This window comes from Pseudophryne corroboree, chromosome 5, assembly GCF_028390025.1.
Source record: "Pseudophryne corroboree isolate aPseCor3 chromosome 5, aPseCor3.hap2, whole genome shotgun sequence".
In the NCBI taxonomy this organism is placed as follows: domain Eukaryota; kingdom Metazoa; phylum Chordata; class Amphibia; order Anura; family Myobatrachidae; genus Pseudophryne; species Pseudophryne corroboree.
In genome coordinates, this window is record NC_086448.1 from 445,836,642 (window position 1) to 445,849,103 (window position 12,462).

General features: G+C 49.2%; 1 protein-coding gene across 1 annotated transcript in view; it reads right to left on the minus strand.

Annotated features, from left to right (window-relative positions):
* Nucleotides 1-12,462, minus strand: part of NFX1 (nuclear transcription factor, X-box binding 1) — a 290,477-nt gene that overhangs the window by 116,808 nt on the left and 161,207 nt on the right. Inside the window, exons 8-11 of the mRNA XM_063922914.1 lie at nt 9,748-9,847; nt 8,459-8,676; nt 7,758-7,855; nt 3,962-3,992 (exon numbers count right to left, since the gene is read on the minus strand). Coding sequence (XP_063778984.1) covers nt 3,962-3,992; nt 7,758-7,855; nt 8,459-8,676; nt 9,748-9,847 — 447 coding nt within the window. The remainder of the gene's footprint in view (nt 1-3,961; nt 3,993-7,757; nt 7,856-8,458; nt 8,677-9,747; nt 9,848-12,462) is intronic.

Consider the following 12,462-nt stretch of genomic DNA (forward strand, 5'->3'; position numbering starts at 1 on the left):
TGCCCAGTGAGGTCCCTGCGTGCCCAGTGAGGGTGTGTGCTCAGTGAGGTCCCTGCGTTCCCAGTGAGGGTGTGTGCTCCGTGAGGTCCTTGCGTGCCCAGTGAGGTCCCTGCGTGCCCAGTGAGGTCCCTGCGTGCCCAGTGAGGGTGTGTGCTCAGTGTTTTCCCTGCGTGCCCAGTGAGGGTGTGTGCTCAGTGGGGTCCCTGCTTGCCAAGTGAGGGTGTGTGCCCAGCGAGGTCCCTGCGTGCCCAGTGAGGGTGTGTGCTCAGTGAGGTCCCTGCGTTCCCAGTGAGGGTGTGTGCTCAGTGGGGTCCCTGCTTGCCCAGTGAGGGTGTGTGCTCAGTGAGGTCCCTGCGTGCCCAGTGAGGGTGTGTGCTCAGTGTTTTCCCTGCGTGCCCAGTGAGGGTGTGTGCTCAGTGGGGTCCCTGCTTGCCAAGTGAGGGTGTGTGCCCAGCGAGGTCCCTGCGTGCCCAGTGAGGGTGTGTGCTCAGTGAGGTCCCTGCGTTCCCAGTGAGGGTGTGTGCTCAGTGGGGTCCCTGCTTGCCCAGTGAGGGTGTGTGCTCAGTGAGGTCCCTGCGTGCCCAGTGAGGGTGTGTGCCCAGTGAGGGTGTGTGCTCAGTGGGGTCCCTGCGTGCCCAGTGAGGGTGTGTGCTCAGTGGGGTCCCTGCTTGCCAATTGAGGGTGTGTGCTCAGTGAGGTCCCTGCGTGCCCAGTGAGGGTGTGTGCTCAGTGAGGTCCCTGCGTGCCCAGTGAGGTCCCTGCGTGCCCAGTGAGGGTGTGTGCTCAGTGAGGTCCCTGCGTGCCCAGTGAGGGTGTGTGCTCAGTGAGGTCCCTGCGTGCCCAGTGAGGGTGTGTGCTCAGTGAGGTCCCTGCGTGCCCAGTGAGGTCCCTGCGTGCCCAGTGGGGTGTGTGCTCAGTGAGGTCCCTGCGTGCCCAGTGAGGGTGTGTGCTCAGTGAGGTCCCTGCGTGCCCAGTGAGGGTGTGTGCTCCGTGAGGTCCCTGCGTGCCCAGTGAGGTCCCTGCGTGCCCAGTGAGGGTGTGTGCTCAGTGAGGTCCCTGCGTGCCCAGTGAGGGTGTGTGCTCAGTGGGGTCCCTGCTTGCCAAGAGAGGGTGTGTGCTCAGTGAGGTCCCTGCGTGCCCAGTGAGGGTGTGTGCCCAGCGAGGTCCCTGCGTGCCCAGTGAGGGTGTGTGCTCAGTGAGGTCCCTGCGTGCCCAGTGAGGGTGTGTGCTCAGTGGGGTCCCTGCTTGCCCAGTGAGGGTGTGTGCTCAGTGAGGTCCCTGCGTGCCCAGTGAGGGTGTGTGCCCAGTGAGGGTGTGTGCTCAGTGGGGTCCCTGCGTGCCCAGTGAGGGTGTGTGCTCAGTGGGGTCCCTGCATGCCAATTGAGGGTGTGTGCTCAGTGAGGTCCCTGCGTGCCCAGTGAGGGTGTGTGCTCAGTGAGGTCCCTGCGTGCCCAGTGAGGTCCCTGCGTGCCCAGTGAGGGTGTGTGCTCAGTGAGGTCCCTGCGTGCCCAGTGAGGTCCCTGCGTGCCCAGTGAGGGTGTTTGCTCAGTGAGGTCCCTGCGTGCCCAGTGAGGGTGTGTGCTCCGTGAGGTCCCTGCGTGCCCAGCGAGGGTGTGTGCTCCGTGAGGTCCCTGCGTGCCCAGTGAGGTCCCTGCATGCTCATTGGGGGGGGGGAGCGCTCAGTGGGGGTGTGTGCTCAGTGGGGTCCTTGCGTGCCCAGTGAGGTCCCTGCGTGCTCAGTGAGGTTCCTGCGTGCCCAGTGAAGGTGTGTGCTCAGTGAGGTCCCTGCGTGCCCAGTGAGGGTGTGTGCTCAGTGGGGTCCCTGCTTGCCAAGTGAGGGTGTGTGCTCAGTGAGGTCCCTGCGTGCCCAGTGAGGGTGTGTGCTCAGTGAGGTCCCTGCGTGCCCAGTGAGGGTGTGTGCTCCGTGAGGTCCCTGCGTGCCCAGTGAGGGTGTGTGCTCCGTGAGGTCCCTGCGTGCCCAGTGAGGTCCCTGCATGCTCATTGGGGGGGGGGGGGGGGGGTGCGCTCAGTGGGGGTGTGTGCTCAGTGGGGTCCTTGCGTGCCCGGTGAGGTTCCTGCGTGCCCAGTGAAGGTGTGTGCTCAGTGAGGTCCCTGCGTGCCCAGTGAGGGTGTGTGCTCAGTGAGGTCCCTGCGTGCCCAGTGAGGTCCCTGCGTGCCCAGTGAGGGGGTGTGCTCAGTGAGGTCCCTGCGTGCCCAGTGAGGTCCCTGCGTGCCCAGTGAGGGTGTGTGCTCAGTGAGGTCCCTGCGTGCCCAGTGAGGGTGTGTGCTCAGTGGGGTCCCTGCTTGCCAAGTAAGGGTGTGTGCTCAGTGAGGTCCCTGCGTGCCCAGTGAGGGTGTGTGCTCAGTGAGGTCCCTGCGTGCCCAGTGAGGATGTGTGCTCCGTGAGGTCCCTGCGTGCCCAGTGAGGGTGTGTGCTCCGTGAGGTCCCTGCGTGCCCAGTGAGGTCCCTGCATGCTCATTGGGGGGGGGGGGGGGGGGGGTGCGCTCAGTGGGGGTGTGAGCTCAGTGGGGTCCTTGCGTGCCCAGTGAGGTCCCTGCGTGCCCAGTGAAGGTGTGTGCTCAGTGAGGTCCCTGCGTGGCCAGTGAGGGTGTGTGCTCAGTGGGGTCCCTGCTTGCCAAGTGAGGGTGTGTGCTCAGTGAGGTCCCTGCGTGCCCAGTGAGGGTGTGTGCTCAGTGAGGTCCCTGCATGCCCAGTGAGGTCCCTGCGTGCCCAGTGAGGGTGTGTGCTTAGTGAGGTCCCTGCGTGCCCAGTGAGGGTGTGTGCTCAGTGGGGTCCCTGCGTGCCCAGTGAGGGTGTGTGCTCAGTGAGGTCCCTGCGTGCCCAGTTAGGGTGTGTGCCCAGTGAGGGTGTGTGCTCAGTGGGGTCCCTGCGTGCCCAGTGAGGGTGTGTGCTCAGTGGGGTCCCTGCGTGCCAAGTGAGGGTGTGTGCTCAGTGGGGTCCCTGCGTGCTCAGTGGGGTCCCTGCGTGCCCAGTGAAGTCCCAGCGTGCCCAGTGAGGTCCCAGCGTGCCCAGTGAGGTCCCAGCGTGCCCAGTGAGGTCCCAGCGTGCCCAGTGAGGGGGTGTGCTCAGTGAGGTCCCAGCGTGCCCAGTGGGGGGGTGTGCTCAGTGAGGTCCCTGCTTGCCCAGTGAGGGGCTGTCGGGGAGGCCCCTTGGCGCCCAGTAAGGGGCTGCTGGGGTGGTACCAGTGCTCTCAGTGGAATGCACAAAATAGTTTTCAGATTTGTTTCCAAAGGGGTATTGATGCTTATAGCCAAAAGAATTCTGCAATGCTCCATCATATCATTAAACTAAACATCAGTCAACAACCAGTTAGTTAAATCTACTTCTAGATTTACTCTAAATCTATAACATCTTAGGGCTTTGCTCCTTTATAACACCCAACATTTGAGAACTTAGAATTGTGACAGGGCCATGAGCACAGAACAATGAAGGTATAGCCACATGAGATCACCATTTTAAAGCAGTTTTTTTTTTTTTTTTTTTTAGAAATCAGCCTGACTGTGACGCAGTCCCCTCAAATCAGGACTGTCCTACTGAAATCGAGACGGTTGTAAGGGTTGTAAGGTATGCTGCTATGCTGTTCAGGTATGGTAAATTCTACTTATCTTAATATATATCATAACTGTGATCAGCTATACCTTGTGTGTTTGTTGGGATAGTCTAAGCTTAATACTCATTATAAAGTATGCCTCCCACCTTCTGTAATGTTGTACCTTAAGGCAGGCATTGTAATGAAAAAAACAAAAAAACAATTAGTCTAGAAAAATGTACTTTGTAAACAGAAAACAAATTTAGGATGTAAAAAACAAAAAGAAAGTCATTAAAATTTGAAAAAAATCCATTATTTTCTAGTAATTTTACATCATCATCTACAATCTCACAAGTGATGTCATGATACAGGGATCTGCAGTGCAAACATAACCCAAATCGGTTTCTTACCTTCATTTTGTATCAGCGCACAGGGGACTTCCTGTGGAACAGTCACATGGTTAGATGTGTGAGAGGTAAATACAGCTGGAACATGTGATCATGGAAAGCTACAGCTTTATTTATAGTGTTCACTCTAGGCTGTTTTAGCAGGGCGCCGCGCCCTGCCCGTTTTTTAGCAGGCAAAACCCGCCCTGCCCCTTTTGCGGCGCCCTGCTAGAACAGCCGCCCGCTTCCAGCCCTCCCGGCGTGTATAGATGCCGCGCGCATGCGCGCGGCATCCATTCACGCATTGGGAGAGAGCTGGGGGAAGCCCAGCACCGACGGAGGTGCTGGGCACGCCCCCAACAGTGACGTCGCCGGCCACAGACGCTCTCTATAGTAGCGTCTGTGGGCCGCACCGCCCCCTAAAATGACGTAGGTGTGGCCACGCCCCCTAATTTGCGCGGCCGCACCCCCGTTTCGGACGTGCGCGAGGCTTTGCCGCGCACATATGCCCCCGGAGTCCGGCGCCATGCCCCTTTTCACTCCTAGAGTGAACACTAATTTACATAATACTAGTTTCCGCAACAGTCCTATAAAGTGCGCTTGTAAGCGCATGCCTCGTACCTCTGTCTGTTAATAACCAGTCTTCGTTTATTACTGTGTTACCAATTGTAACACCCAACAGAATCTGCTAGCACTATATAAATAAATGTCAATGTAATAATAATTTCAACGGGTGGTCTTCTGTATGCCGAATGTCGAGATCCCGGCGCACAGTATACCGGCGCCGGAATCCCGACAACTATTCTCCCTCGTGGGGGTCCACGACCCCCCTGGAGGGAGAATAAAATATTGTGGCATGCGTAGCGCGCCACCGTGCCCGCAGCATGGCGAGCGCAGCGAGCCCGCAAGGGGCTCCTTTGCGCTCGCCACGCTGTCGGTATGCCGGCGGTCGGGCTCCTGGCGCCAGTATGCTGGTCGCCGGGAGCCCGAGCGCCGGCATACCGTACTACACCCATTTCAACAGACCTCAACAGGATCATAACATTAACTTTCAAGTATCTACACATTGCCCATGTATGATGGTATTCTGTTTAACAGCAAGATTATATAAATAGAAGATATCTATAAAGAAAAGAACCAAATGATAAAATACAAAAACTTATCTACATATTAGATAGCACCAGTTTCTCATTAGGTAAAACAGCTTTATTATAATTGTGCAAAAATGTAATTGTTTTTAAATTATCATCTACTTTAATAGTTACACTAAATTAATCACTACTTCAAAATCACACATTTTTGGTTCCCTTACTGAGATAATGACACATACACATATATATTATATAGATATATAATATATCTATATATACATATAATATATATGTCAATATCTCAGTAGGGGACCCAAAAATGTGGGATTTTAAATTTTGGATAAGGGATACTCAACCTGTATATACACGTAGCCGGACACCCCGGCTCACATGGTTAAAATGGACACAATGGACTGAAGGTGTTAACCCAGGCATGTCCAAACTGAGGCCCTCCAGCTGTTAAGAAACTACACATCCCAGCATGCCCTGACACAGCTTTAGCATTCTCTGACAGCAAAACTGTGTCAGGGCATGCTGGGATATGTAGTTTCACAACAGCTGGAGGGCCGCAGTTTGGACATGCCTGTGTTAACCCTTCTGCCGTGGTGCAATTTTTAAAAGGACAAAGTGGAGCTAGGCACACATTTTAAATGTATGATTGGTGCTAGGAGCCATTCTTTAAATGTGATGCCAGTGTTAGGCGTCGGTTGTATAAAAATGTATATTTTTATGTTTTTTGATGTTCCGTGGCCCTGGACACACACCGACAACTGCAGCTGTGGTGAATGTCAACCCCTGGTGCGCTGTGCCGGTGTACTGTGGTGTATCAGGGACTTTGTCTCGAGGTTGCAAGGCTGTTTGCACTGACTGCTGGGAACCGTGAGCTAACTCACAGCGCCCCAGCATCACAAGGCTGAGGTGATTAGTTATGTAAACCACCAGTGCGCATCACCCTTGGGAATAGTGCACAAAGAGCAGCTGCAGAACACTGGGGACTGGGAGCATAGCTCCCGGCACCCTAGCATTTTAAGGTTACAGCCCCTCCGCTCCATGCTGGCTGCTGGCCACGGCTAGGTAAGCTGCATAGCTGTAAGGCTGCAAGCTGCTGGGGGGTGGGGGGGGTGGGAGAGACAGCTCCCAGACTCCTGAGGGAATGTGTGCATGGAGATGCCGGCTGGGGGGACCAAGAATGTCAGCTCCCAGGGTGCGTTTCAAAGCTCTTAACCACCAGTGCACTGTAATGCACCAGGGAGGGCCTCATCAGTGCAGACTGCAGGGCTATGGTAGTGAAACCCAGCACTGAGCGCTGGGCACACAATAACACAAATGTATAAATGTGTAAAATAAACTGTATACATGTTTTTTCAAGTGTATGTCCAGCACTGAGCCAGGATCACAGATCCTGAGCTGCAATGTCGCAGTGTACAGGGAACCAGGCACAAATTGTGTATGTTACAATGTAAAAATCGTGAGGGACCAGTGGGAATCAGCAGACACCAATTTTTATTACTACCAGTTATTTATATAGCGCACATATATTCCGCAGCGCTTTACAAACAATATTTGGCCATTCACGTCAGTCCCTGCCCCAGTGGAGCTTCCACAGACCCTCTCACCGGAGGGCTCTATGCAGACCGAGTTTGAAAACAGCAGAGTGCAGGATGGGATGAACGGGTACAGCATTCAGCACATGACGGACACCCGGCACATACAGTCCTGTGCATGAAATGGCCGCCGCAATACAGTACACCGCCGCTTGGGCTGAAGAGGATATGCTTCCTCCCTGCCTGTACAATCTGGATGCCAGGCAGCAAAATCTAGGGGTCGTGGCTACCTGGCCCCTGGGATTTGTTGAGCCCTACCATTATTACACGATGCTACTGCTTAGTCAGATACAACTACTTCGGAGCAGACCAGTCTAATCATACGTATTCTGGCACTACACAACCAGTGACATGCTGCATAGGTGCCATGGGGTGACCTTAGTATAACAGCATTCTAATGCTGGCCATACACCTATATGACTCGCATTAGATGTGAGCCGTATAACGACCCCCCTCCCCGTCAGTTCCCCGTTATACAATAGATCGTACGGTGCTTTTGAACCGTACAATCTATTGTACCACCCACAATGGACCCCTAGCTGGATCAACTGATCATATGTGCAGCTGATGCAATGTACGATCCGCGGGGGCCAAGCATCACATTGTAAGGGTCTATAAAAAGTGTATAATATAAACACGATGCGGCATACGATGCATTGAAATCGTGCATTTGTAAACAATATCGTATAGGTGTATGGCCAGCATAAGCAAGAATCACTATCAGAGATTAGGTTGGGTCTCTGAGAGAAGGATGCTACTCCCCATACAAAAGTTTAGCATTGACAATAGGTAAAAGGATGCCTTGCTGAAACACTGAGGAAATACTCTTTATAACAGTGTGATTCAGTTTTAAACATTCTGCAAGCAGTGTTTACAGAGCTGAATGAATCTCATTTGTGCGGGGATAATGCTCCTCCTTCATCATGAAGTGTCACCACGACAACCATTATGCACTTATGAAGGTTGCTCTTTTCTAGCTGGTAAAGCTCTACTTTCAGGTGCTGCTGTACAACTTCATCTTAGCAGAAGACATATAGATTTAGATTTGTATTGTCCTACGTTCATGACATTGTCAAAAAGAAAGAGCGTAACAGTATAATACACAAATATTGGTTAAACACATACCTTTGTTTTAAAGCCACAGCGACAGGCTATATTAGATGCACGAGCACAAGGGCCACATTCCCCTTCATGACATAGGTTCTCACAGGTATGAATGAAATCTGACAAAGATAATAGAAAAACCTGATCTAGTGAAAAGAACTTACACAAAATCTGCTTGTGAACACTGTAAACTTATATTTTGAAGCCTATTACTGCTTATTTAGCTAAATAACAGAAAAAAATAAAACTTCCAACAGGCTTGACCCACTTCTTTATCATCAAACCCAGCCGCTCTCATTCTAACCCTCTGTTCCATACTCCCTGCCTGCCCCATCTGTGTCACCCCTGCCTGTCTGCACCTCCACTTTAGAATGTAAGGTCTCACAAGCAGGGCCATCTTCCATCATGTGCTTTTCGAAAATCTTCTAATCTACACCATACTCATTACAGCTGCACCAACCCTCAGTTTCGTTCACCCTAAAGCTTATTTCAGTGTCATGTCTGTTAATGCAGCAATGTTTATATACCATGTACTTGTGCTACATTGCCTTGTACTGTAAGTCATTGTTTTTCTTGTTTTGTTCATGTCCTTTGTAAGGCACTGTGGAACCCTTGTGGTGCCATATAAAGGATGATGATAATGATGATGATAATAATAATAATAACGCCAAAAGAACTAAAGGGAAAAAACAAGAGGAAATAAAAAACGAAACAATGGTTACCATGAGAACCACAAGGCAGGGGTTTGCCACAGGTCTTTCCGCAAGAAGGTATTGGGTCTGTGCAGGTTTTCCGGTCAACACAACCCAACTCCAGTAATTTGCTCAAGGGCGTTTGTAGACAGGGACAGAAACGCACTACCTGGGGAAGCCGGGGACAAGGCTGGCAAGGCTGTGGGTGGCAGACCTCTGTACATCCGTGTTTACCACAATTTAATTTCCTGTCATTTACAAAACAATAGAAAATGTAGAAAATGTTATATATTTATGCAGACACACACTTGCTATTTAACACAACACTTGCAAAACAATTAGACAAATAGTGATTTTGTGTGGATGACTAACCCCCTTGCTGCTGAGGGTTTTCTCACCTTGGTGTGGAGGTAATTTTTCCCCATTTGTCCTGGGTACATTCCAACATCAATATTGATAATGTTTTCACACGGTGCCCACACATATTATACTGTTTTTTGCATTTTCAAAAAACACCATCAGTGTTTTTACTCATTCTAACACGTCCATAAAAATGTAACCCAAATTACCAAAAAGTGTTTTTTATTTCATCTAAAAGTGTATTTATTTCATGAAAGGGAACAAAAAGCAAACATGAATTCTTTTTCATCTTCTAGACCAGGCCTGGCCAAACCAGTCCTCGAGATCTACCAACAGTTCACATTTTCCAGACCACCTAGCTGGTGCACAGGTGTAGTCATTACTAATTAAGATGTGCTGCATTCATTCCTAACTGACAATTCTACAGCTCTCCAGGAGGCCTGGAAAACATGAACTGTTGGTAGATCTCGAGGACCGGTTTGGCCAGCCCTGTTCTAGACACTACAAAGAATTAATTTAGCGATTCTTGTTTCGCCAATAATCCACATTTCCAAAATAGTAAAAAGCAGGATTTTGTAGGTTTTCACAAAATAAACAAATAAAATATGCATTTTAATTTAAAAGGATTTTTTCTTCAGTATTTTCTATGTGTAAACGATTGCTATGCATAGAATATGGGAGCCCAACAATGCATACCATTTTAAAAACTAGACAACCAACTGCATGGAATGGGGGAGATGTAGTCTTCAGATTCCATGGTGGTGAAATGCTTAGCTGCACTGAGATATAGGGACTGATTCCTTGTGTATGTTCCCCATGTTTCCGTGACGGAAATTAATCTGAATTTACAGGTGTGTACATGTGGTAGGGGATAAAGGTTATAAACTCTACTGGGGCATTGATGGACTAAATATTCTCTGTAAGGGTGCGCTATATAAAGAATTGTAAATAAATCTTACTTATCACACAGCTTCTGGCAGGAAAAGTTTCCAAAGCCATCATAGTTATCCTTGTCTGTTCCACACAACACATCTCGAGAGCTTCCGCCACAATAGCATGCTGAGAGATACCAAAAACAAAACATTCACAGACTTGCCGCAGAGCTTTACTTATTACATAAGACGAAACACTACATGCATAAGAGTTTATGATACTATTGATGGGAATCAGCATTACAACAGCTGTCCTTAAAAACATTTAGGTTTGCAACTGGAAATACACACGACCACTTTTTCAAGTTAATAGAAAGTGCTTAAATCACATATTCAGACATTTATGAATCAGGTGTGAAGACAGGACCTGATTCAGAGTACCAATGTTTACACGGTTGAGCAATTCTCTGCCAAATGCGCATTTGTCCGGTCACACTGCGCAAGTGCCAAGGTACCTTCTCAGAGTCGCTTGCAGTGAGGATTTCTCCGCAAAATGATTGGCAGTCAGGGGCCATTTGGTTGCAGCTATGGGGAGTGGATACAAAAACGCAGGCGGGTTGTAACAGTTTTCAGGGTGTGTCTCAGCCTACATCTGCCATCTTTTACGCAGAAAACACAGCGCCAGTGTCTCGGTTCCCGCGGCCTTTCTGCGTGATCGGATGGTTGATTATCGGAGGATATGCTACCACTGCTGCGTGTTAGTATGCAGAAGCTTAAATTTGCAGATGACTAAGGGGCTGATTCAGATCCGATCGTAGCACATCTACGAACAATTACTCAGACATGGGGGGGCCCTACCACCCCTGCGCACGGGTGCGAAAGCATCGCACACCAGAGATGCTTTTGCACCCGTCGAGTAGCTCCCAGCCTGCGTAGCCTCGCTGCGCTGGCAGGTGGATACCTGCCGCGGCTCACCGCCCCACAGGCCGGGCGTGCCTGCGTTGTCCGGACCGCACCCCACCAATGGTGTTCTAATGCTGTTGGCACGTGCCCCCTCCTGACTGACAGGCAGAGGTGATTGCAACCCATCTCACTGGGCCTCCCGGGGTGCGCAGACTGCGATCCAGTCTGAATTAAGCCCTAAAGCACTACCATATTTTCGAACTGTATCTGCGGACAAGATCGCAATTGTGAATGTTTTAAAGTACGTATCTAAATCAGGCTCATAGTGCAGTAACCCTACACAGTCAAATATGTCTCTTCAGTTTTTAAATTGTATTTAAGATAAGAAAGTTAGAAATGGTTTGGTTACTATGGAATACAAGTAATGCAAAAATCAAACATTTTCATTGCTTAATTGTGACTAGAACATTGAGCTGTATATAGTGGCAGTTGTATTATCCGTGTGTAGGCTAACGGTAAAGTCACTGGGGTCAATACAATTAGGTGCGAGTTGGGTCCTATAGGTGAATCTCACTGCAAACTCGCAGCGCAAATTTCTGCACTTCAATTCCAAACTTGCACTGCCTTTTCAGAGGAAATTCCCGTTTATATTTTATGTGCATCTCCCTTAGGTAAAGGTAGGGAAAATGTCAGCACAGTGCAGAACCTCTGCTGCATCCCTCCGAATAAATAATCATGCACTTGGATTAAGTTTAAACAACACAATTTGGCAATTAAGGACTGTCCGTTTTCTGCAAAGCTCAAAAATAGGGTAAATGATGTGGGTGGAGGTGAATAACATTTGCTACCTGTCATTTTTCCTCAAATAGAAAGTGCAAAAAGAAGCCATTTTTCATCTGTTAACCTCCAGCACTTTACTTATGGCCACTAACAGCCTTCTATATGTTCCTGCTATCACAGTTGCCACGCTTTTGGTGTCAACTTTTTCATGTTTGCTTTTTGTAGAAAAAATTCATGCAACATTGCCACTGGTATCACAAATTGGCCTTTCTAACTGTATCTTTATCCTGAAACTCACTCCTAAATGAACTGACCCTATTGGCTGGTTTCCACACTTAACCATGCCTTCCTATGACAAAAACACCCATATTTATGGCACTCATATGCATGACACGTCCTCAGCCCGTTGCATTTGGAAATGATTATTACACTTCACCAATTTACAGGAGTAGTAACATAATACAGGTTGAGTATCCCATATCCAAATATTCCGAAATACGGAATATTCCGAAATACAGACTTTTTTGAGTGAGATAGTTTTTTGATGACTCAATGTACACAAACTTTGTTTAATACACAAAGTTATTAAAAATATTGTATTAAATGACCTTTAGGCTGTGTGTATAAGGTGTATATGAAACATAAATAAATTGTGTGAATGTAGACACACTTTGTTTAATGCACAAAGTTATAAAAAAATATTGGCTAAAATGACCTTCAGGCTGTGTGTATAAGGTGTATATGTAACATAAATGCATTCTGTGCTTAGATTTAGGTCCCATCACCATGATATCTCATTATGGTATGCAATTATTCCAAAATACGGAAAAATCCGATATCCAAAATACGTCTGGTCCCAAGCATTTTGGATAAGGGATACTCAATCTGTAGTTGGTAATAAAAATAAATATAAAAAAAAAAAAGACAGTGTTGGCTTTCCAACACATGCCTAGGGGTGCCACTGGCTTGATGCAACACAGCAATTCCCCTGCATCAGAGCGTTCCAGGGGGAAAAACTTCTGGTCTCTCCTGGCGGCTCCCTGCAGCAGCTGACTTGCAGCGTGACCTCTCGCGCTATGCTGGGGAGCCGGAAGGAGGAAGCCGGCCAGCGTCTGAGCG